Source organism: Monodelphis domestica, chromosome 6 (genome assembly GCF_027887165.1).
Source record: "Monodelphis domestica isolate mMonDom1 chromosome 6, mMonDom1.pri, whole genome shotgun sequence".
NCBI lineage: Eukaryota > Metazoa > Chordata > Mammalia > Didelphimorphia > Didelphidae > Monodelphis > Monodelphis domestica.
This window is the reverse complement of record NC_077232.1, coordinates 786,688-810,984: the sequence shown is the minus strand read 5'-3', so window position 1 is coordinate 810,984 and position 24,297 is coordinate 786,688. Positions and strand designations below refer to the sequence as shown.

The 24,297-nt window shown below is 57.0% G+C and overlaps 1 protein-coding gene across 1 annotated transcript in view; it reads right to left on the bottom strand.

The window, feature by feature from the left end:
- MUC2 (mucin 2, oligomeric mucus/gel-forming) overlaps nt 1–23,220 on the bottom strand; it is a 45,440-nt gene extending 22,220 nt beyond the window's left edge. The window contains 28 exon segments of the mRNA XM_056803554.1: nt 581–790; nt 1,457–1,500; nt 2,671–2,818; nt 3,219–3,350; nt 3,667–3,823; nt 4,623–4,862; nt 5,687–5,866; nt 5,984–6,094; nt 6,355–6,493; nt 7,067–7,218; nt 7,728–7,828; nt 8,082–8,134; nt 8,445–8,700; nt 9,094–9,220; nt 10,314–10,408; nt 11,022–11,186; nt 11,276–11,413; nt 11,776–11,845; nt 12,346–12,456; nt 13,956–14,094; nt 14,236–14,353; nt 15,118–15,243; nt 16,666–16,879; nt 18,707–18,816; nt 18,942–19,032; nt 19,308–19,422; nt 21,368–21,625; nt 23,138–23,220. Of these exon segments, the coding sequence (XP_056659532.1) occupies nt 581–790; nt 1,457–1,500; nt 2,671–2,818; nt 3,219–3,350; nt 3,667–3,823; nt 4,623–4,862; nt 5,687–5,866; nt 5,984–6,094; nt 6,355–6,493; nt 7,067–7,218; nt 7,728–7,828; nt 8,082–8,134; nt 8,445–8,700; nt 9,094–9,220; nt 10,314–10,408; nt 11,022–11,186; nt 11,276–11,413; nt 11,776–11,845; nt 12,346–12,456; nt 13,956–14,094; nt 14,236–14,353; nt 15,118–15,243; nt 16,666–16,879; nt 18,707–18,816; nt 18,942–19,032; nt 19,308–19,422; nt 21,368–21,625; nt 23,138–23,220 (3,883 nt within the window).
- Between the last annotated feature and the right edge of the window lie 1,077 nt (nt 23,221–24,297).

Below are 24,297 nucleotides of genomic sequence, written 5' to 3'. Positions count from 1 at the left end.
GTTCAAATCTGACCTCAGACACTGGGCAAGTCACTTCACCTCCATGGCCTAGCCCTTACCACAATTCTGCCTTGGAGCCAATACACAGTATTGACTCCAAGACGGAAAGTGAGGGTTTAAAAAAAACTATCCTGAACTCACATGGAGCAGTGGGGGGAGGAGATAGTGTAGCCTAAAATTTGAGCAAAGGAAAAGCCAACTGAGCTCCCCAACAAGCCCAAGTCCCTTCCTCTCTCCACCTAGGGGGCTTTGGCAGTAGGAGCCCAAACTCCAAGCCCAGGCATGGCCCTTTAGCTCTCATGGAGAAAGCCCCACCCCTAAGTGGAACTCTCAGCTTTCTAGGCCATTCATGGGGAGCTCCCAAAGCTGCTCCCATTAGAGGAGCCCCCAAGCATGGAGCCCTGGCACTGGCATCTCAGCTGGGGACCCTGGACACAAGTCTGAAGACATGGAGATTCCCAGCCCCCACCTCCACCAGGGCTCACCCCAAGCAGCCCTTCTCTGCTACTTGAAGTCACCAAACCCAGCTCTGCCCCCAGAGGAGCCGTGGCCCATCCATCAGGTGGCAAGAGATAGAGACTACCTTGGGTGGTCGTGGTGATCCTGGTGGTGGAAGGAAGGGTGGTGGTTGGAGAGCTGGTGGTCAGTGAGGTGATTGTCACTGGTGGAGTAGTAATATGAGGAGGAGGCGATGTCTCGCAGATGTTGAAATACTGGTTCACAGTGCCGTTAGGACCACACAGCTCCCAAAAGCAGAAGGACCCGTTCTTGGTGTGGCTAATTATCACGCCTGAGAGGAACAAAAGGCAGAGAAGGGGCCAACTGAGCGGGTGCTGCCCACAAGACAAAGCCAGAAGCCTCGCACCAAATTCTTCCAGCATCCAGCTCTCCCGACCCAGGAACATCCCAGGAAGCTACTGAATGAGGAAGAATCCTGTGGCTTGGGTGGGAGAGGGCACCTCAAGAGCCACTCCTCTTGGCTCCCTGAGGGAAACCAAAGTCAACTGGCTTGCTCACACAGATCGAGTGAGTTCTCTGACTCAAAATCCAGATCTCAGGAGGAAGATCTCAACAGAGAGATGCAGCATCTCTGATCCCAGATGGTTCTCAGCAGGTCACCTTTCACTGTCTCATTGCACTAAAAAGTATTCCCTTTAGGGGGCAGCTGGGTAGCTCAGTGGATGGAGAGCTAGGCCTAGAGACAGAAGGTCCTGAGTTCAAATCTGACCTCAGACACTTCCCAGATGAGTGGCCCTGGGCAAATTGCCTAGCCCTGACCACTCCTCTGCCTTGGAGCCAATACCCAGTATTGATTCCAAAACGAAAGGTGAGGGTTTAAAAAAAGTATTCCCTTTAGCTACTAGGGAGCCAGGTGGAGCCCTGCCACCTTGTGTAGCCCCTTCACTCGTTCAGCCTATGGTCAGGAAAGTCCACACAGAAAGATGGGAAAGCTTACCTGGCGTCTCTTCACATGAGACCTTGGAGGTGTTTGTGCAGACACTGCAAAGGAAGCCAAAGGAGTTAGAAGCTCAAGGACTCAAGTCTGCCAGCTGCCCAGGGGACATCCACGAGGTGCCCCAGAATACAGTGGCAATGGCTGGCTGGCTCATCTCCTTTGCTGTAGCCTTCACCCACCTTCTTTCCATTTCCACCCAAGATGCTCCTTTCTTCTGACTATCCGAAGCCCCCCTGCAGCCCTCCACCCATTCCTACCCTCCCTCAAGCACCCAAGTTCCAACACGATCCTTCTGGCAGCCCCCTATAATTCTCATGTCACAGATCTGAAAACCTAATTCACACTAAGGGGTGAAGAGCTGATAGATTCAAGACCCACATCCAGATGGCATTGCCAAGTGGCCCTTTAACTGATGAGCTACGAGGGGAAGAAGAAACAGCTCGAGCTAAGACAGGGGCTTGTCTCTGGGCAACCCTTGGTCTGGGCCCTTCCCCAAAGCCCTCAGCTTCACTTTGCAGCTCAACTCCGCTGAACTAGATGCTGTCCCAGGTTAAGCTCATCATCAGGCTTCGAACTCAAGCCTTGATTGAGGCCACACCCCCAGCCTCTTCTCTCTTCTGATTGGAGCACTCGGGAGTCCACAGTATCAAACTCCTCCCTGTGCCTGCCTCTATAGAGGACCAAAGCTGGACCTTCAGCTCATTCCACTGCGTGTCTGCTGCCCTTCCTGGAACAAGGCGCCCCCATGGTGGGTCCCTCTTGGACCCCCCTTCCCTGCCTCCTTGCATATGGTGCTTCCCCGCTCCCACCCACTGGATGTAGGCTCTTTGAGGGCAGGGACTGTCTTTCTTTTTATTAACGCTCTATTTGGTGCTTAGCGAACTGCCTGATGCAGCCAGCTCATTGCAATGGGATGAGAGCAACTATGACTGGGTAAGAGTCAAGGAGGCGGACGGGCCCTTCCTTCTCCCAGGCCTCCTCTGCTCTGCTCCCCTGCCTAGGCTTCCCTTAATGGGTTCTTCCTCAGCACCCCCCTCCAGGGCTCTGTATCAGGAAGCAAATTCAGCAAAGGGGCCAAGGAAATGAGGCGCCTTGGTCCATCTTCCCCTGGGCCCTGCCTCAGGCCGACCTCTCTCAGGACAGGCCTCAGCGAAGGGAAGAAGGGAAGGAGCCACGCTGATGCCTCGGGCCAGCAGGCTCAGGCGCTTCCGTACCAAGACTGGCAGATTTCGTCTGTGGGGATCTCCTCATTGGGTTCATAGTGCTCGTCATTTACGTAGCAGCCACACTGGTCGGCTGGCACACACTTTTTCTTGTCTTCATCAAAGATGGGCCTATCTGGAGGGCATCTGGGATAGCAGCCTACAGGCAGCAAAGGGCAGAAGAAGCCAAGGTTGTAGCTCAGCTTGGGAAGGAATGGGAAGGTCCTTATCTCCCCTTCCTGAAGAAGCATTGGCTGTTCTGGGCTGTTCTGAGCTGCCATCCTTCCAAGACTTCCCCGTGCCAGCCATTGCCCCTGGGGCCCTGGGGAGGCTCCCCCTCCTCTGGCCAGGGAGGCTTTTCACTCTTATGGAGGAAGAGGAAAAGGAGGAGCAGGAGGATTCTGTCTTGGCTTTGGAAGAAGGGGAAATTCTCCTTCAGCAGCCACCATCCCAGCTGAAAGAAAGGGATCAGAGCCAGTGTCTTGGATGGCAGCACCCTCTGGTCCCAGAATCCAGGGCCATGGCCAGTGAGGGTCCCCCCAGGGCCTCAGGGCTCTTACCTTCCAGGTAAGACACTGAAATGTTGGAATGGATGTTGTTAATGGTGCGGCAGGTCTCAAAGCTCCGGTTCCCACAGGGCTCGTAGTGCCATTCACACTCATCAGGGGGGTTGTAGTAGTCACAGAAGATCGCTGGGAGGGAGCAGAGGGAGAGGAGAGCTGGTGACCAACTGCTCCCCAGCCATAAGAAAGGGGAAGGCCCTTCCCTGCTTCATGGGCCACAGGGAAGGTGAGAGGAAGGTGGGGACAGAAGCAGGCACACCCTACCTTCACCCCTGCCCCTGCTCTGCCCCACCTTATTGGATGGGTAAAGGTCCTCATTCCTCCTGCTGAAAACCCAGAGCCTCGCAGTAAAGGAACCTTTCCGAAGCAGGGCCAAGCACAGGCAAAGCAGCATACCGTCCCCCTCCTCCAACGCCCCTCCCAGGACACAGAGGTGGGCACTTACGACACAAGTCAGGGGTCCTCCAGTAGACACAAGCCCCCTCCTTGGTGCACTCCTGGGCATAGGAGGCTACAGCAGAGCAGAAGCACTCACAGTCACCCCCCGTGTCACAGGAACATGAGTCGTGAACACAGGCAGAGTAGAAAGGAGCAGGGTCCACCTGGCAGGCAAACAGCCCAGAAGCCCAGTGCGTCAGGGTCCCCTCACTGGACCCAGGAGGCCCTGAGGCTGACCAGCCCAACCCTTCGCTCCCATTCTAACTTGTGTTATACTCATCAGCTAGCCCTCTCCCTCCTCCCCAGCCTCCCCCACCTCTGTATTCTCCTTCTCCACACCCCCATCCCAGCTTTCTCTCTGCCTCTGTCCCTGTCTCTGACGGTAAGCTTGAAGGAAAAAGCGATGTTGTCTTTCACTGAACTGAAGGAATAAGATGCTGCAAAGGGACAGACAGTAACCCTTCTCTGGCCCAAACCCTGCTTCTCTTCTCTGAGGGCACGGCAAGCTAAGCCTCCAAGACCTCCTCAGGGCTGCAGTCAGCCACTCATTCCTGAGTTCAGCATGAAAGGTCTCTTGGGATGTGCAGAGGGCGCTGTCTGAGGTACTGAAGGAGGTGCCGGAGATCTCCAAGCATGGTACCTGCCCCGGAGAAACTGGAACCCCAGCAAAGGGGCCTCTAGTCTCCTCCGGAAGGGACATGTGGTAGCTGTGTTAAGCCTGCCTGGGCACTGTGTGAGCTCTTCCTCAGATCCTTTAAGCTGGGCCCAGAGAGATCCACAGCCACGGTAGAGAGGGTCTGGGGCTCACAGCAGACGTGGGGCAGGCGTCAGACCCTGAAGACTCAGCTGCCCCGCTCTGTCTCCCATCTGTGTCCATGAATTCCCTCCATGGTCCCCCTGGAAGTGGGGCAGCAGCCTCTTCTTCCCATCCTGCCCATGCTCCCCCAGGACTGTCCCACCTACCTTGCTGTGGCAGGCTTGAAATACTTGGCTTTTCAGAATACTGCACTGTTTCTCTGCCCAGGACTGGCGATGTGGGTTCAAGACACATGGTTCAAAGGTCTTGTCTACGTCTGGACAGGTGTGGGCCTCCTTCCAGCTGTTCCCGAAGTCCAGGGCATTGCTGACTATCATGTGGTCCCTTGTGGTGAAGTCATTGTTGGAACGGTCATCAAAGTTGCCACACAGGCCACACACAGTACCCTAAAGAAGAAATCCACAGATGTTTGTAATCCACGCAACAGCCAGTATAGTGTGTGTGTGTGTGTGTGTGTGTGTGTGTGTGTGTGTGTGTGAAGCCAGGGGGAGAGAGGAAGGAAATGAGGGGAGGGGAGGGGGCACTTCTGTCCTCTTAGAGTTCCATCTTTGCTCACAAGCATCCCTCAGCCTCTGTTCAGCACATCTGGGTCATCTTCTTGCCTGGAGAGTCATGTGGTCAGAATCTCAGCCCCCATTTCCTCCAGGTCTCTGGCGGGCATTCTCCTGGAGGCTCCCTCCCTCCCAAGAGCCCATGGGGGTCTCCTGACACACGACCAGAGCTACATCAGGAAAGCTGGGCTTTTATCCCAGATAGCACATAATGACATGGGACACGTCTCTAGGATTAGCCACAGAGTTAGCCCCTCTGTCCTCTTCCTAAATAGCCTGCCAGGGTTAATGGTGTGGTCTGGGGCTGTGGAAAGAGCCCTGGGTTTGGAGTCACAGGGCCTGGCTCTGCTCAGTTCCTACATGGCCTTGGCCAAGTCACCTCCTTCTCCAGGTCTCGGTGTGCTCCTCCTAAGGCAGGAGCAGGACAAGCAGAGCAATTGAGGGTAAAGTTCAACTCTCAAGGAAACATGGTGGGGCAGGCCACTACACTTGGAGTCACAGACTTGGGTTCAAATTCTGCCTCAAACATTCCCTGTAAGAGTCTTTGACCTCTCTGGACCCCAAGCCCTCACCTGCATCCTGAGGAGGTTGGACTCAATGGCTCTGAATCCATGGTCTTGGGAGCCTCAAACCCCAAAGCAGAGGCTCTGAATGCTCACCTTGAAAGTCGGGGCAAGTTTGATGAAGATGGTGGTCCTCTTGTCCCAGATGACAATGATGCCATTGCTGGCCTCAATGACCAGGTACAGGCCCACCTCTCGGGTGATGTAAGACACGTGTTGCCCCACATCGCGATGGATCACCCGGCGATGCTTGTCCTCCAGCTTCAGCTCCGTTCTCTGCAGGCACAAGGGACAGTGGCTTCATTAGCTATTCTCAGGGAGGAGCTGCCATTCCCCCAGTGCCCCTGGTGGACAGAGCAGAAAGAGCCACTGCCACGGTGCTGTGGTACTCACTCCCAGGAAGATCTTAATGGCCTTGGAGCAGGTCACCCCTGTGGTCCCACAGGGCACATTCTCTGTGATGATGCTGAAGGAGCCCTGGGAGTTCTTCTGGCCACAATAGTCCTAGAGAAGGAGGATGTCTGGAATGAGTGAGAGTGAAGGCAGCATCCTCCCTAGCAACACCGCTGCACAGGGAGGACGTGGGCACTGCCAGGCCTTGTGGTTCTCAGCTGGTGAAAGTCTGCGTGATGCAGGAGAAGTCACGAGCAAGGACAGCCTCCCACCTGTCTTTGTAGCTCCCCTTTCCCTCCCCAGCACCCAGAAGGTGCTTAATGGATCCTTGTTGACCTGGCTTGGGGGGCCAGGAGACCAGGAGAACTCACCTGGGCAGCCACATAGGAGCAGTGTCCATCAAAGTCATAGTACTTTCTATCAAAGGTGATATAATGGCCACTTCCGTAGATGGAACACGTGCCATGGCACACAGACTTGGTACACTCCCAGCTTCCTCTCTTGCATGTGCTGAGAAGAGAAGGAAAACCTCAGGGAGCTGTGCCCATTTGGAGAAAGGCAACCTTTGGCCTTGGCCTAGGAATGCCCCATTTCTGGAGCACACCAAGATTCTGAGGTCAGGACCATGGGAACATTGTCTTGTCTTCAGGGTCTTGTCCCAGGTCACACAGACAGCAATCAGCAGAGCTAGCACTCGAACCCAGGGCACCCCTAAGTCTACAAGAAGCCTTGTACAGCTCATGACACTACCTTCCTGGGGGCAGTCAGGCCACAGAAGAATTACCATCACTACAGACTGCCTGCCAAGCCCACTCCACCAGGGGCCAAGCGGGCAAAGGATCCTCTCCCCGGGCCCTGGCTAGGGAAGCCACTCCTAGGACACTGCCTTGCCCACGGGCTTGTCTGCCAGTCAGCTAAGTTCAAGGGGAAAGGCAGAAAGAGATGAGGCTGGATCCTGGCCTAGGAGGAAGGGGAGACTGGAGAGGAGGAGGTGGGTAGCTCCTCTCCTTCCCGGGTCCTGCCTCAGGAACAGGGTCTCAAAGTTAGGGCAGGGGCATCCCTGGGCATCCCAGGCTCTCTCACCAGGTGTTGCAGTCCACACTGATCTTCTCTCCAGGTGAATAGAGTTCTTTGTTGTGGACGCATGGGCACTCGTGCTCCTTCACACAGCCACCCCGGCCATCATCAATCAACCCAAAGGGGCACATGCAGCCAGTGACACATTCTGTTTGGTACTAAGGGGTAGGCAAAGGGAGGCTGTTATAGCTCCCTCCAGGGAGGTCCCTATGCCTAGCCCCAGCCTCTGTCCCCAGGAGAGGGCAGCACCCCCCAAAAAACAGCCGGAGGCAAAGGGCCTTCTAGCCTCAGGCCCTCAGGCTGCCTGAGCTGTCCAGAGCCCAGGGGCCTCTGGGAGGGCCGCCACAAACAGCTGGCTCTGCAGGAAGCAGGATAGACCTAGATCATGGGGGCAGGAGGCACCCTGTGTGATCTCCTGGGAGAAGGTAGAGCTCTCCATCATGCCCATATCCAGGATGTCAAAACTGAGGCTAGCGGGAGCCCAGGGCTACTTGTAGAAGTTGCCCCTCCCCCGTCCCAAACTGGGCCTTGGACCTCAGCCAAGAACAAACAAAAACTGGGCTCCAGGAGTGAGAAAAGCCCAGCCAAGAAAGGTTGGGGTCACCAGAGAAACTCAGTCCTGGTCTGCTCAGGAGGCCAAGCAGAGTGTTCCCCTCCCCCAACTCACATAGCCACTCCCCAGGCTCTGGCAGCTGATGGGGTGGGGCCTCTGGGTGGTCAAGGCTGTGAGATTGTCACAGTCCACATGGATCTTGGGGGCAGCACAACCTGTCACGGGGGGAGAGCTGGTCAGAGGGAGCCAAGCCTTCGGGTCTTGGGAATGAGGGGGCACAAAGAGGAGGGGGATGTGGGCAGGTGGGCACAAGGGCATGTAGCATGAGGATGTGGGGGCAGGAGGACGGTCCTTAGGGCCCCGCCCGCCAAGGACAGGGAGAGCCAGGGGAGCAGGTGGGCACAAGCAGGACAGCCTCAGGGGCCCTAGAGAGAAGGCAGGCCCGCCCCAAGTCGTGGGCCGACTTACTTTGACCAATAAGCTTGACTTGAATGCAGTGGAGTCTCCCATCCCGACAGACACTGAGAAGGAAAAAGGATGGTGAGCAGAAGAGAGAAGTGGCCCCAGGCAGCCTGGTTCCCTAGTGGTGCTGCCGGGACCTGCTCCTTCCATCCCCAGAGCACCCTTGAGCCTCAGTCTCCCTCTCTGGAAAATGGGCCCAGCTGAGGCCTTGGGCCACGAAGTGACTTGTCCATAGTCACCCAGTCTACCCATTGGACAGAGTAGAGGCAGGGTCTGGCTTCCCAGGGCCCCTCGCCCCAAAGAACCAAACGGCTGCCCCAAGGGAGCCTCGGTGACCCCCTCCTCCCTTGTTGTCCCCTGGACACGCACCAACGCTCGTCTTGCTTCAGGACCACCTCCCCTGCCTCCAGGTACAAGCCCCTGTGGTAGCAGGAGCATTTGGATAGCGGCACGCAGCGACCCTTCTCGTCCATGTAGGTGTGGTCAGGGCAGCCGCAGCCGTCCACGGGAGCAAAGCCCTTGAGACAGTGCTTGTCCGCCTCGGAGAGGGAGCGGCAGGTCTGCTGGCACGTGGTCAGGTTGTACAGGAAGATCTGGGAGTTGGGGCAGGATTTGATGTCCTTGTCTGGGGGGCGGGAGGGCGGGTGAGTGAGGCAGCGCAGGCCCCCCCCCGAGCCCCCTCCACCTCCCTGATCTGCCCTGGGACGCTAGAATGAGCCGCCCGAGCCAGGAGGCTGGCCGGGTCCTGCGTCTCAGCCCCAGAGCGCCCCGGTGGCCGCCAGGGGTGCGGGAGGGGCGGATGGCTCGTGGCCAAGGTCTCTGCTGGCGCCAGGGGCCTCGGCGTGGCCGTGGCTGCTCTGAAGCGGCCCCGCGGCATGACATCGGCAAGGCTGCCTCACCCACCCGGGCGAATTGGCCTCCGCGGCGTCTTTGGGAAGCCCCGCCGCAGCCTTCCCTCTCCTGGGGCCAAGATGGCGCCTGGCTTCTCTAGGTGGCCCTCGGAGGCCCCAGCACTTACTACAGACGCGCTCCCGCCAGCCCCACAGCGTGACCCCTTTGGCCGAGCAGGCTCTGGCGTAGGACGAGAGGGCGGCGCACATGCAGTCCTCGTTGTTCTGGCAGTTACACGTATCGTACTTGCACCTCTAGGATCAAAAACAAAGGCGAGGTTCGAGGCCCCGGGAGACGGAGGAGAGAAGGGCGACTGCCGGGAGCGCCCGAAGCCCTCCTCGCCCCCTCCCCCAGCTCTGCGTCTCCTCAATGCCAGGCTGGCCAGGCTGGCCCGGCCCAGGGGCTACTAGGCCAAGAGCTGCCTCAGAGAGCCGCCTGGCCGGCCAGCACCTTGGACAGAGCACCACGCGTCTGCTCCAGCCGCGGCCTCGGCCTTTCTGCAGAGGCTACGCGGGAGAGTCGGAGATGCGCCCTCCGGAGCAGAAGGAGCTTGGAACGCCTGGCCTGACAGTGTCTGCCTACTGTGTGTGCCAGTGCCCCCCGCAAGGGGGGCCCTCCTCCACGGTCTTTCCTCTGTCTGGAATGCTTCTCCCCTCCCTTGGGCCAGGCCCATTTCTCTGCCTGTTGACATCCTACCCCCTCTTCAGGGTCCATCTCAAATGCTACCTCTTCCAGGAAGCTTCCCAGATTCCCTCCTCCTCTGTGGTCACTCCTCCACTGCGCCTCTGATCATTTAACCTTTCTCAGCCCCAGCTTCTGCAGCTATAAAATGAGGGAGGTGGACTCTATGGCTTCTTAGATGATGCGGTGGATAGAGGACTGAATCAGGGAGACCTGAATTCAAATCTGACCTCACACACTTCCTGGCTATATGACACTGGGCAAGTCACCTCACCTGTTTGCCTTAGTTTCCTCCACTGTAAAATGGGAACAATAACAGCACCCACCTCCTAGAGTGGTTGTGAGACTCAAACCAGATATTTGTAAAGCACACAACCAGAGCATGGCACATAGTAGGTGCTTTTCTCTCCCTAACTTCCAGGTCCTATGATCTCTTGTGCCACACTTTGTACTGGTGTTGCTGGGGAAGACAGAGGAGCCATGAGGTCTGATGCCATGCTTGTTCCCATGTCTCAGGACAGCACCGTCCACCTGGGGAGTACCTGAGCCTCTGGCCTATCCTCCCCCACCCCCAAGGCCCCCTTCTGTGTCCCACATAGCCATACCTTCTGCCTATATTATTCAGTGTTTGGGGCACTAGCCTGGGCCAGACAGAAGTGTAATCACCTTGTAATATTCCACAGGATCCACGACTGAGTGGCACGTGGCGAAGGGGGTTTCTTCCTTCTTGAGCAGCGAGCACCAGTGCTCTGCATAATTGGCTGAGGAGGAAGGAGACAAGGGGAGGGGATGGGTGGTTGAGCTCCTCAGGACCACAGCAAGGCTTCTCCCTTCCCTTGATGGCCTGGGACTTCTGTGGCCAGCTCAGCAGGGCTGCTCAGAAGCTGGCCCACAAGGACAGACAAAGTCAGCCCGAGGCAGGTGTGGCTACTGTCCACGCTGGGATCATCATTCTCCACTGGGGCCTCTGACAGCCTGTCTCAAGGACCCAGTGCTGCTTTCACCACCCACTTGTCATCTTGAGGGAGGAGGAAGGAGGGTGATAGACCGTGGAAGCGGGTCTGTGTGAGATTGAGTATGTGTGAAAGTGTGTGTAAAAACGTGAGGGTCTGAGGGTAACCTGGGAGAGAGAGACTCAGATCCTCTGGGCACTCCAGCAGAAGGAAGGGAAATGGTGCCAGCCTGTGTCCCTCCCAACAATGGATCTATGGCCCAGGAAACACTGCCCGGTGATTGGCCTGGGTCCTAGCCCCCAGGCTTGTGTCCTTGGGCCCCAGAGGACAGGAAGCAGTGGCAGATGGTCTTGAAGAGTTTTATGCTGGAGGAAAAGGTGGCCATGACCCACCTCTCCTGGACCGACGGTGCCAATCTTACCATTTTCAATGCTGAGAGAACAAGGGTCATCCAGCCAGTCTAGTTTGTCGTGGCAGCTGGACTGGGCCTTCCAGGTGTTGGCAAAGCCAGAACCTGTTGCCTCGATGAGACCTCCTGCTGTTTTGAAGTCATCACTTTCCATTCCATTGAAATTCCCACAAAGACCTGGAGCAGAAACAAAAGGAAGCAGGATGGAAGAGGGCCGTTGGGGAGAGAGGACCCCGGGCCCAGGGAGCGCGCTCAGGAGCCCCCACCTTGAACTTTGCCCTGGAAAGCCTGGCCCATGGTTATGAACAGCTGCATGACTGGCACCAGCTGGATCTGCAGCTTGAGGCCGCAGGCGGTGTGCACGATGATGTGGTAGGACGAAGGCTGGAAGATGGAGAAGCTCGCTGCAAGGCAAAACCGCAGGGAAGAGGACCATCAGTCTTGGAGAGGCAATAAACCATGGGAGGGGAGGGGGCACCAGCCTAGGAGGGGAGGTCCAGCTCTCAAGAGCCTCCTCTGCCACCCGCTCCGTGGGACCTTGGACAAGCTGTGTCTTCTCACCCCCCTTTGCATAGGCCAGTGCTCCTTAGCGTTTCTCCTCCTTGAGCAGCTGCTGTGAATGGCTGCTTCAGAAGGGTGGCCCCCATCCCGTTCCTGATGCTGCTGATGTCAGAGGTGTGTCCTCCAGAATTCCCAGGGGTCCTTCCCTCCCCCTGTTGGCAGTGGGAATGGAGGCCATCCCACCCTGCTTCGGTGGCCCGCTCACCAGTGACATGGGGCAGGTGGACCTCCAGCTCGTTCAGAAGCACGCTGCCGTCAGACTTAAAGGCCACAATCTGCAGAAAGGAGAGAAGGCAGGAAAGTCCTCCCATCACCAGCCTGAGCTGGAGCCCCACATTCCCAGAGCAGCCCCAGGGGAAGATGGTATCGGGAGGTGGCCAGGGCCTTGGAGGAGGAGAGGGGCAGGAGGGGGGTCATGGGGAGCACGGCCTCCAGAGCGCCCCGACAAGACACATGGCTCCCCTCAGGCAGCCTGCCACGGAGCCCCAGCAGAGCCCCTTGGGCACCCCTCGCCAAACGACCTTCGCACGGGTTAGATTAGGCAGGCCCTTGCTGGCCCTTCTCTTCCAGGGTGCGTAACACCCTAAGGAAACACCTCCATAGGTTTTCTAGCCCTCAGGCTCTGCTAAAGGACAGAGGTCTGAGGGGGCCCAGGAGCTGCCCTGTAGCCCCTGTACTGGTCACTGAGTGGCCAGACAAGGTTCAGGAGCTAACTCTGGAGAAGCCAGCCAGGTGGACAAAGCGTGGCCACCCCGTGGCAGGCAGAGACACTCACATTCTTCTTCTTGTCAGTCAGCAGCACAACTGTCTTCAGGCAGGTCTGCTTGTCTGTGGAACCACAGGGTGTGAGCTCTCCCAGGAGGGCATAGGAGTCATTGGTGTTACCCTGCAGTTGGGGGTGGAGGTGGTGAGTAGAGGGTGCCACTGCTGAACCTCACAAGAACCCTTACTGGACCCAATGTGAGCCCTCCCTCTCCCGTGGCTATAGCTTGCTGCTGACAGGGAGAACCTGCTTGGCCCAGCAGGCTCCGGTTCTGAACCTGTCAATAAGGCTGAACCCGGAGCCCAGTCATGTAGACGAAGGCATACGCTGGGTCCCTCCAGGAGGGGCGAGAACAGTGCTCTGGCAGAGCCCAGAGAGGTAATGCCTAAGTGGGTCGAGGTGGAGAATTCATTGGATCTAAAAGGGAGAAAGAGCCTTATGTGGAAGGGGAACAGCCTGAGCAAAGGTAAGCCAGGTGGGAGAATGCAAAGCATTCCATTTAGCTGGAGGCCAGAGCATGTGGGGGGGAGTTACAATGGAAGGCCTGTGCCAGGCTGCGGTGGGCAAGAGATGCCAAGCCTCCATCTCAGAATGTAATGGGCAATTGGGAGCCACGGGAGGTTGCCCTTCCAGCCTGAGGAGCATCTGACTCAAAAGGTAGCTTGTATTCCTGCCAATGAAAAACTATGCCCTCGGGGACTTGTAGCCACCAGATCCTTCTGGGACAGACGGGCTGACCAGCCTCACAGAAGTTCTCAGAGGGTATTGCGGGAGATGGGGAGTGATGGGAAGAGACCTTCTGCCCCAAGGCCTCGTTTTCCTCAGTCTGCTGACCTCCCAACAGCTCTTGTGGGAAAAGGGAGAAGGAATAAGCATTTATACAGTACCTGCTATGTGCCAGGCACTGTGCTAAGTACTTTTTACAAATATTATCTCATTCGACTCTCACAACAACTCTGGGAGGCAGCTATAATTATTCCCATTTTACAGTGAAGGAACAGAGGCAAACAGAAGTTAAGTGACTTGTCCAAGGTCAGGCAACCAGTAGGAGTCTGAACCTGGATTTGAACTCAGGTCTTCCTGACTCCAGAACTCCAGGACAAGCTTTCTGTGCACTGTGGTGCTACCTCCTCTTGTGCTCAAACAGATGAGCCAACATGAGCACAGGAGAGTCTTCTCTGGACTCAGTGACCCCTAAAGGTCTAACGAAGCTTTGGGCCCACTAGGTCCTTCATCAGTGTTTTGTGGCAAGGATGGATGCTGGGATGAGTGGGTGGGTAGTTGAGTAAAAATGACTGACGCTACTGGGCAGCATTTATGAGGCGCTGTATGGTTTGTAAAGGGCTTTACATTTGGCCCAGGACACCTTGTGAGGCTGGATAAAGGTGGCCCAAACACCTGCCCACAGACTTTGAGGAAAGAAGAAGATCGCAGGACCCTCCTGACTCACTGAGGGGGCCCCACAGTGTCCCCTGGGGTAGCCCCAGCCCTGTGAGCTCGGAGCATTCCCAGGGCGCGTGCCCGAGGATCCCCCCTCTGGAGAACCTCTTGGGGCCCCGAGCAAAGGCAGAGCGCTCAATGCTCTTCACGCCTCCACTTGCCACAAGAGCATCCAGGCCCACCTTGGCCAGAATGTAGTAACAGTCTCCATGAAAGGTATACTTCTTCCCATCAAAAGTGGTGATGTGGGATCCACCTTCCAAGGCACACGTGCCAGGGCAGGGCAGGTCCTTGCACACCCACCGGCCAGCGTTACAGACACTGCATGGACAGAGCGCGGAAGGAAGAGTCAGAAGCAGCCTGTCAGTCCCACAGCCCTGGGCCCCCTCCACCTCTGCCCCCTGCCCTCCCCTCCGGAGCCAGGGAACGAGCCCCGACACAGCAGCTCCATGCCGTACTCACCACTCCTCACAGTCACCGGTGATCTGCTTCCCGGGGGCATAAAGGTGGCCATGCAGTTTGCAACTGCACTGGCTCACCTGGATACAGCCATTGCCCGTGATGTCATCATACACAGTGCCTGGGTGAAGGAGAAAAGGGCTGCTCTGAGCCCCAGGCCCTCAGCAAGCAAGGAGGCCCTCCTGCTGGAGGCTCTGCCCCCGGGGGCTCTAGGAGACAGAGTTTCTGTAGCTTTGCCCACACTGCTTCACCACCCCCCCTAGTGCCTAGCCATGGCTCTGGGCACAGCAAGTGCTCAGAGAATGGAGCTGATGGTCCCTGGCTCTCCTCTCTCTGCCTGCCCACGATTGGGAAAGTCGGTGACCATCTCTAAGGGGGTATGTGGGAGGAGGATCTAGTGAGAGGTCCCAAATGTGGAGTTCGAGTTCTCCCTGAAAGACCTGGAGCTTCAGGAACCACCTTCTGGAACCACGGGACCTGGAGAAGCCTAGTTGAGGCCCCCCATCTTGGAGGAGGGAACCTGAGCCCCAAAGAGCCCGAGTTACTTGGCCAAGAGGACACAGCTCAGAGCTTCAGAGCTGTGCTTCGTAGCTACCTACTTGCTGCCTCCAGCTTAGGCATTTTTCTCTCTTTGTAGGAAGTAGGCACACAAGAAGAGGGGGGGGGGTGTTTACTGCCCCCCCCATCAGTTCCCTGGATTTGAGTCCACCATGTTTTCTTGGTCTTTCAGGCTCTGCCTCTCTGGACCAGTGTGGGCAGGCCTGAAAGGGACACTCTAAGCAAGCATAGGTCAGGCTTCTAATGGCAGCCTCCTCTAGGCAGAAGCAGGGAGGAGAAGCTGAGGGGCTAGGAGGATGGGGGCTGGGAGCAGTGCCCGCCGCCTACCTTCAGGGCAGAAGCAGCCATCCATGTAGTGCTCCTCACAGAGGTTGCTGACTTCCAGGTGGGAGCAGGTATCCATGCAGGGGGAGCCGCTCTCCAGGTAGACCATGTTACCAGGGCAGGTCTTGGCTGGAACACACAAAGACAAGGCCCAATCGGTTTGGGAAACTCAATGGACGCCTTCTTGAAGCTTCTTCCCGTATGTATGATGGACTTCTAAGGCTGGCAACGGCGGCAGCACTGACAGGCCAGAAGCCGCCATGGGGGACAGACCTCCAGAGCTGGGTCACAAAGCCTGAGGAAGGAGTCGGGGCCCTTAAATTCAGTGCATCCCCTGAGACTCCGGGCTGGTTGGAGATGGGGGGATGCTAATGAGGCCAACATTAGTGGCAGCTCCATACAAGCATGCTAGCTCCCAGCCTCGGCTCAGGTCACAGAAACCCTCTCTGCTGCTCCTCCAGGGCTGTTGGCAAACCCTCCTGCAGCCCTGGAGAGTCTCCCCCAAGGCCAGTCCCCCCACCACCACCACCACCACACAAACACACACACTGTCACCGGCTGGCTTGGTGTAAGGACCACGGACAGCACCAAGCCTCTGGCCCTTCCCTGCCTACCACCCTAGGAATTCACCCAAAATGCCCTGCAGATGAGCCCCCCCCAAACCTGTCTGGTTAAGGAAATGGTCCTGCACATTTACCCAGCCACAAACAAAGGAAGACCAAGAAATGTTCCCTCTAATGAGGCCAAAGTCAGGGATACAATTCCCATCTGCCCATTGGAGGCCCTTCCTTCTCTGACTCCCCCCCCCCCACCAGAGGTATCAGCTTCTCTCTAGACCAGCTCTAGGGCCTCTCCCCCTCCAGATCCAGCTCAGTGCTCTAAGCTGCTGCCCTCCAGAGACAAAGGAGAGAAGGAAGAGTATAATATAGTCATCATTCTTCCCACTGGGAAGGAGGGAAATTGATATTTAGGGAGTGGCAGCAGTTCCAGGATTGGGGAGTACCCCTGAGAGCAACAGGGAGGGGGGGCTCATCCCCTGACCCACTATGAAGCATCCTCTCCTGGGCTTGCTCCTCTGCCATGCCTTTGGGTCTGGTCCTTGATCAGCTAGTGTTGAAAGAGAGCAAAGCCCCAACAAAGTGGAAACGAAGGGAACCGACTGGCTCTGAGCCATGAAAGGAGAGGTTGGACCCCAGGGCCCATGGGGTGCCTGAGCTAGATCTTGGGTAACTGGGACATGGTAGAGTTGGCATTAAGGGACCTAAGGGTGGGGATCACATTGGGAAACCATGCCTCATTCCACAGTTTTATTGCCAGCTATTTCCATCTTCCCAGAGTAGATAGCCAAATTGGGCCCTTCAGGACCCAAAGGAGAATTTGTGGTCCAGGAAGATCGAGTTCAGCTGTCTTAACTGCTTTCAAGACCTGGAGACACTGACCCAAGAATGGGCTGCTCCAACTCCCCTTCAGTCCAGGGCAATAGAGATTGCTCAGCAAGTGCTCCCAGAGGGCTCCCCCTCCTCACAGCCCTGCTCCTCCATGGACACTTACGGCAGAATGAATCTGTCCTCCAGGTCCGTGGCCGGCCTCCAGCATGGGAGCACTGGCGGGAAAACTCAGAGATGGTGCTGCAGAGGCAGAAGGAGGGATCCTTCTCACACTGACACAGGTCTTGCATGCAGGCCTGAATGTACATCTCCACCGGCACGATGTCCTGACAGTCCTCAAAGGCAGCCGATGTCAAATGATGCTGACACTGGGCCAGCTGGTGGGAAAGGAGCAAAGACCACATGCATGAATCTACTCTGCCCATGAATTGCCCCTCACTGTTCCTGCTTGGGCATTTTTGGGAAGGAAGGGAGGGAGGGAGGGAGGGAGGGTGGAAGGAAGGAAAGAAGGAGAGAAGGAGGGAGGGATGGAAGGAAAGGAGGAAGGAAGGAAGGAAGGAAGGAAGGAAGGAAGGAAGGAAGGAAGGAAGGAAGGAAGGAAGGAAGGAAGGAAGGAAGGAAGGAAGGAAGGAAGGAAGGAAGGAAGGAAGGAAGGAAGGAAGGAAGGAAGGAAAGAAGGGAGGGAGGGAGGGAGGAAGGAAGGAAAGAAGGAGAGAAGGAGGGAGGGATGGAAGGAAAGGAGGAAGGAAGGAAGGAAGGAAGGAAGGAAGGAAGGAAGGAAGGAAGGAAGGAAGGAAGGAAGGAAGGAAGGGAGGGAGGGAGGAAGGAAGGAAAGAAGGAGAGAAGGAGGGAGGGATGGAAGGAAAGGAGGAAGGAAGGAAGGAAGGAAGGAAGGAAGGAAGGAAGGAAGGAAGGAAGGAAGGAAGGAAGGAAGGAAGGAAGGAAGGAAGGAAGGAAGGAAGGAAGGAAGGAAGGAAGGAAGGAAGGGAGGGAGGGAGGGAGGGAGGGAGGGATGAAAGGAAAGGAGGAAGGAAGGAAGGAAGGAAGGAAGGAAGGAAGGAAGGAAGGAAGGAAGGAAGGAAGGAAGGAAGGAAGGAAGGAAGGAAGGAAGGAAGGAAGGAAGGAAGGAATGGACGGAGGGAGGGAGGAAGGAGGGAAGGAAGGAAGGAAGGAAGGAAGGAAGGAAGGAAGGAAGGAAGGAAGGAAGGAAGGAAGGAAGGAAGGAAGGAAGGAAGGAAGGAAGGAAGGAAGGAAGGAAGGAAGGGAGGGAGGGAGGGAGGGAGGGAGGGATGAAAGGAAAGGAGGAAGGAAGGAAGGAAGGAAGGAAGGAAGGAAGGAAGGAAGGAAGGAAGGAAGGAAGGAAGGAAGGAAGGAAGGAAGGAAGGAAGGAAGGAAGGAAGGAAGGAAGGAAGGAAGGAAGGAAGGAAGGGAGGGAGGGAGGGAGGAAGGAAGGAAGGAAGGAAGGGAGGGAGGAAGGAAGGAAGGGAGGAAGGAAGGAAGGGAGGGATCAGGTAAGGGTATGTTGCATTAATGGCTGCAATTTCCTCCAAGAGTCCATTGCTCCATTTTAGGCACTACTTTCAATCTTTGGTCTAAAGGTGACATTTACTCAAAATCAGATGTTTTATTCACAGCTTAAGTAAAAATTTTAGTGAAATGCTGATGAACAGATCAAAAAAGGTCTCCATAATAGAATTCTTTGTTTTGAAATGTTGATTTCGTTCCTGGGAGTGGCTAAGAAGATACTGATGTTATGAGTCCGTCAGTTATAACAATCATATTCCTTTTGTCACAGAATGTCACCTCTCCGTACACTGTTTGGAAATCGTGCAGGGTTTAACCTCTATTGTTCTCCCTCTTGGTCGAAGCTGGGCTGGTAATGCTCTAGAGTTCCCTAACTTTGCCTGTAGGAGAATCAACCTGATTCTTAAAAACGTGTTTTTCATGTTCTGCTATCATCAAGCCTTAAATGCCTGTAAATAAAGTTAATTTGTGACTTTTCACACATCAGATACTGGCACATGCTGCGCACCAGGGCTTGGACTGGCCGCCGATTTATGGAAACGACGGAGAGATCCCACAGCATCATCCATCCGTTTTGGGTTAAACATTTGCCAGCAAAGCCCTGTGTGTCCCCTCCCACCCCATAAGTGGTCCCCAGGCACAGCTGCACGGGCTCCGCCTGGGCCTCAGGAATTGCTTACGTGTTCTGAGCAGGACTTGAGGGCTTCTTTCTCTTCGGGGTCCTCGCACACAGCATCTGGTTGGTTAATCTTCTGCATGTTCCCAAATTCAATGGCGCTGAAGGTAATTCCTGGAGGGGAAAGTGGCCAGGAGCGGCCCAGCCCAAAGCCCATGTGTCGGGGCCCAGGGCTCCAGGACAGATACTTCCTCCCCTTCCCGCTCCCACCAGGCCCCCTAGATGGGCAGATGGTCTACCTTCATTATAGAACTCAGAGTACGTCCGTCTGCCATTGTAGTCCCCACACAAGCCACAAGTATGGTTGCGGAATTTGCCATCGAGCTCCAGCTGAGCAGAGAAAGAAGAAAGAGAGCATTGAGATGGGTGGCCGAGAGAAGATGGACAGTCCTCTTACCTGCAGGCATGACTGGCTAGAACAGGGCTGGGGTCACCCTCTACCACGTGATCCCAGCCCCAGTCCCTCTAGGCCTCAGTTTCCCTCACCCTCTCTGAGTTCTCCCCTCCAGAAGGCGTGGGGGAACAAGCTCCCCCTCCCTCTGCTAGCCCTGTGCATCCTGGGGTGGGGAGAGGAAGAGACTAGAGGCCAGGGGGAGCTGCTTCACCATGAGAGAATCCTGGAGATTCCACATGAGGGCAAAGCCCCCTCGGGCATAGATCTTGGTGTATATGTCATTCTTCTCAATGAGAAGCCCAGAGCTGTAGTAGGGCACCCGGACTCTGCAAGAAAGAATGTGAGAAGGCATCACATTGTGTCTGGCCCGAGTCCCACTGAGGGATTCCCAGAGACCTGTGGGCCCCGGAGACTGGCCAAGGCCCCCCGACACCTCCAAGGAGATCTGGGGACAGGGGGCAGGGAGGAGAAAGGCTTGGGGCACCAGCGGGAGAGCCAGGGGCCTGTGCTCGCTGCCGCTAAGATGTCGGCTGGAGAAGCAGTTTGGGAAGTCGGGTACTGAGGCTCTCCCAGAAGCCTTGTAGGAGGGTCTTCTGCCTCCCACCATCACTGATTTCCCAAACCTGGACCAGGAGCCACCACAGCCTCCCCCACCCCTTGGAGGTGCCTTTGGAAAGCATCTGGCCACTGCCACCTGGGGCTTCTGGAACAAAGCCCCAGCCTTCAGCCTGCTGCCTGAAGCTTATGAGCTGGTGCCCCCTTTCCTGGGAGAGTTTTGCCTTCTCTGACCCCAGGCACTTCTCTCTCCCTGGCACGAAGCTTGGGGCTTGGAGAAATTCAACCAGGGGGCCCCGGAGTCTTTGGGGGAAAGGGGGAGAGTGAAGCCAGACTCTGCGTCATCCTGTTTTATGGTTGGACATTGGCTCCTTTAGGGGCTTGTGAGACCTTGGGCAAGTCCCTTCCCCTCTTTGGAACTGAATTTCCTTGCCTAGAGAAAGCCTCCTTGGTTGGGTAACGCTCCCTCCACCACCTAGAGGCAGTTGCATGAACTGCAGGCCTCGCACCCGTGTCAATCCCAAGAGTAGTAGCTGGTATTTCTGCCTCACCTCAGGGGAACCACACGTTTTCCTCATCACAGTCCATTATCCCCCTTTCACAGAGGAAGGACCTTGCCCAGAGCCACACAACGGAACCTTTGGGCCCCAGACTCGCCATCAGCCTGGGAGCGACACCCTGCCCTCAGCTGGAGATTTAGGGGTCCCAGCAAGCTGGGGTGGGCCGCTTTCAGGGCAGGGAGCCCAGCCTCATCCCAGGGCCCCACCCGGGTGCCCAGGGCCCCCATGGGACGCCGCATGAAATCTTAGGAAAGAGACCCTCCTCCTGGTGCAGCCAACCAGCCCAACAGGTCCCCATTCAAGCCTTTGTCTTAGGAACAATGGAGCGGGCACAATCCGGGCGCTGTCCTTGGTTCCTTTGTCCCTTTAAACAGGACACTTCTCTGGTAACTCTAACCTCTGGGTGCGAATTACACACCGCTTTTTGTCCTTTGCAAACAGCCTCGTCCAGGGCTGGTACAGGTCACCGAGCAGGAATGGAGCCTCCACTTAGCCCTGCCCCACTTCCTCCTTATCTCCTCCTTCAGGGCTCTCCAGAGGAGCCACTGAGCACAAGGACTCCAGCAGAGGGAAATCCTCTCCATTAGGGCCCCCTTACACACACACACACACACACACACACACAGCCCTGCTCTCCCACGGAGGCAAAGGGCTCTTGATGCAGTCCCTTCCCTCTTCCCTCTGGAGATCCAGTTTCCTGCTCTGGCCTGGACTCCCTGAGCTCTAGGGACCTGTTTATCCCTGAGGCCTCCTCTTCCCCTGGCCTGCTCCCTGGTGCAGGAGCTGGGGAGCCCGGTCCAAATCCTGGCTCTGCTATTTGTTAGTCCATGATCCTGGAGAGTCACTACCTTCACTGGGCCTCAGTTTCCTCCTCCATAAAGGGAGAGGACTGAACGAGCTGACGTTCAGGGCCTCCAGCAGTCTTGTGCAAAGTACTGCAGAGGTCCCAGGCAGGAGCTCCAGCCCACAGTTATGTGTCTAGAGACAAGAGCAAGCAAACTCCAGGCCTAGGAGCAGTCTTGCCCCTGGGCACGGGCTGTTGGGGCCACTGGGTCTCCGTTCAGCCGGGTGCTTGGTCCGTGGACTCCTCTTGGGCAGGACCAGAGGAACTGGGCAGCCCCCACTCCCTTCTCCAGCTTCCCCTCCCAGGACTTACATGGCCCCATTCACCACCACGAGCTGGTGGGTGAGGTAGATGGTATCGTCCTTGATGGTGACCAGGATGTAAGTGATCTGGGGGTGGCCTGCACGGCTCAGGCCACGTTGGATGTGGACAGCAAACTCCTTGTACGTGTCACGGCAGTCCGAAGCAAAGTTGTAGTCACAGAGGCCGGGGAACTGGTAGACGTCCCCATCGAAGGTCTTGTAATGGTTGTTGCCCCAGGTGCTGCAGACGTCGTGGCCATGGTTGAGACTCCTGCCTGTGGAGAGAAGGCCACAGAGCTTGTGGCAGGAGCGCCCCTGGGCTGCTCTGAGGTTCAGGCCAACCGCTGGCCTCGTAGAGGTGCGCCCAGGCGCTCTGAGGCCACGGCCTGATGGAGCTCCGGAGGGGACTGCAGATACATGTGGGCTTCCCCACATTCCCAAAACAGCATCTCAGTGCCCCTTTCCCACCCTGGCCTGGCAGCCAGGATCCCCTCTGCCCATCAGGCTGCAGGGTCTTCGGGCGCAGGACGTATCCCAAGAAGAGAGCATTGTGCAGGAGCAGCTGAGGCCCCTCCAAGCCCTGCTCCCACCCTCTCTGAGGATGCCCTCCAGGCTGTGGAGCCAGTGACAATGTGGGACCCCTTCCGGCAAATGCCTTGTAAATGAGCCTGAAAGATGCTGGTGCCCCTGTAGAGCTCCGCCCCCACGTCCCCCTTGGATCTCCTCAACAGGGGACATCTCATGGGTCTCGAGCCCCCTCCTGGACGGTGGGCTCTGCATCAGACCCTAAAGTCCCAGCACAGAGCCCTGCCCAGAGGCCAGAGCTTGGCCCTGTGTGGCTGTCGCCATGGTTGAACTCTTGGAGGTTCAGACTCGTCCCACCCGCCCACCCTGTGTCAAGCTCAGCGACTTGAGGTCTTGGATGCTAGGATTGGTGGTCCAGCAGGGCTCTAACGCAGACCTAGCCCAACCCCCTCGTGGGAGAAGAGGGGAGAGGAGGAGCGCGCTCACTCCCAACGGCCCTGGCACTCAGAGCGGTCTCCGTCAGCACTGAGCCTGTCTCTATTTCCATTCTGTGACTTCCCCGGGGGGAAATCTCATGTCAGGTCACCCCCTGTCAGTCCTGTGGTTTGGGGGTCTCCAGAGCCTCCGGTGGGGATCCCCTGAGGTCTGGAGAGGAAAGTCCCCCACCACTTGCTCTCCATCACCATTCGAATACTTCTCCTCTTCCTGGCTCCGGCTGAGGAGCCCGACTGTCCCTCCTTGGGAGTCGGAGAGCGAGGGCTGAGGGGGAAGCTCGTGGATCCCGAGAGGGTGAGTGAGGGCCCGAGGGCCCAGGGGAAGGAGACTGCTGACTTGGAGCCATGTTCTCCTGGTGTGTCACCTTTCCCATCTGCCATGGCCCCCACCTTCCCCTGCCCCAGGCTCATGTAATGCTCCAAGGGGACTGTCCTCGCTGGTGGCGTCACCTGACCTGAATGGCACCATGATCTCTTGGGAGCTTGGCGACTCAGGGGCACCCCCTGGGCCCTGCCCTCTTCTGCCCAGGGGGTGCAAAGGTGCCAAAGGTCCCCTTCTCTCTCTCATTCCAGCTGATGGCCAGAGAGCGGCTTGGGCGGCGGGTGGAGCCATGGCACTGGCTTAATCCCAACCCTGGTCCAGTGCCCAAGGAAGCTATGGGCAATGCCGTGGCAGAGGAGAGCTCCCGGCTCTCGTGCCTCATCTTGGAGGCGGTTGCGGCACGCCTTCCCCTTCGTGGGACCATCCCATGGCTTTGGACGTCTTACCTTTCTGAAGGTCCGCTGTGCCTAGGGAGGACAGAGCCAGCCAGACTGCCAGGAGACTGGCTGGGCTCGACCCCATGTTGGCTCAGCTGGATGGGCTGGCTGGAGAATGACTTGGTGGAGGGGCCGGGGCTTTATATGCCCGCTGCTGGTCGGCCGGGTGTTGCCCTTGGAGGGAGGGGAAGGGGAAGAGGAGGGATCAGGAATGGGTGTAACATTTGCCAGATTAATGAGCAAACAGCAGCGGGGGCTCCCGGGCTCAGGTGCCCAGCTTGGCTTCCTCGGGCAGTGGTGGGGAAATATTGATTCAGTTATCAGGCAATCATCTTTTATAGCTCTCTTGGTAAACCGAGTAATGCTGCAGGATGCTCCAGGCCCAATTGCTCCAATTCCAGCACACACCCAAGTGGAACCTGCTCCTCTCCTCCCAGCAACTAGCAGGCACACAGCTGGTGCCACGATGGCCTTGGCACAGCCCCTGAAGGGAGGCAGACATCTTGGCTGCGCCTTGACCATGCTGGCCTGAACAGAACCATCTCCCATCTGCCCACCCCAAGGCCCGAGGGTCCTTCTCGCCCGGTCAGCTCCAGGGTATGTTCTGCTGACTGGCACCCTAAAGGACAGACCTTGGCCCAGCCTTTTCTAGCCAAAGGCCCACCTGTGGGGTGTCCAGCTCACTCCTGGGCCCGGCCTTGAGGGGCCTTTCGTGCCCCTTGGGGGTGTCCTCTTCTCTTCGGGGAGGACTTCCATCTTGAGCTGGGAAAATTATGCTGAAAGGGCCAGAGCTGCTCCCCCCGCCTGCCTCAAGGGATCTGACAATCCCCCGGGAGAGTGGGCAGCTCTGGGACCTTCTCTAGGTCGCCAGCTCTGGTCTGCCTGGCAAGAATGCTGTGGCTGAGGAGAGAGCGGCTGCCCAGAGCCACAGTGCTCTGTTGGCATGCAAAGGGCACGAGATCCTCTGTGGCTGCCCTAATCCCTTCCCAAATTACATGTAATCGGCCTTTGAACACGTTAGAGGTGGGCAGGGACCCAGCTTAGGAATGCAGCCGCCACGGGGTCACAGCACTCACATGTAACTCGGACTTTCCTTCCAGGGAAAGCACGGCCGCGGCCCTAATCCTGGCACCCAGAGAAGAGAGAGCAGCTGGGCTGGCCA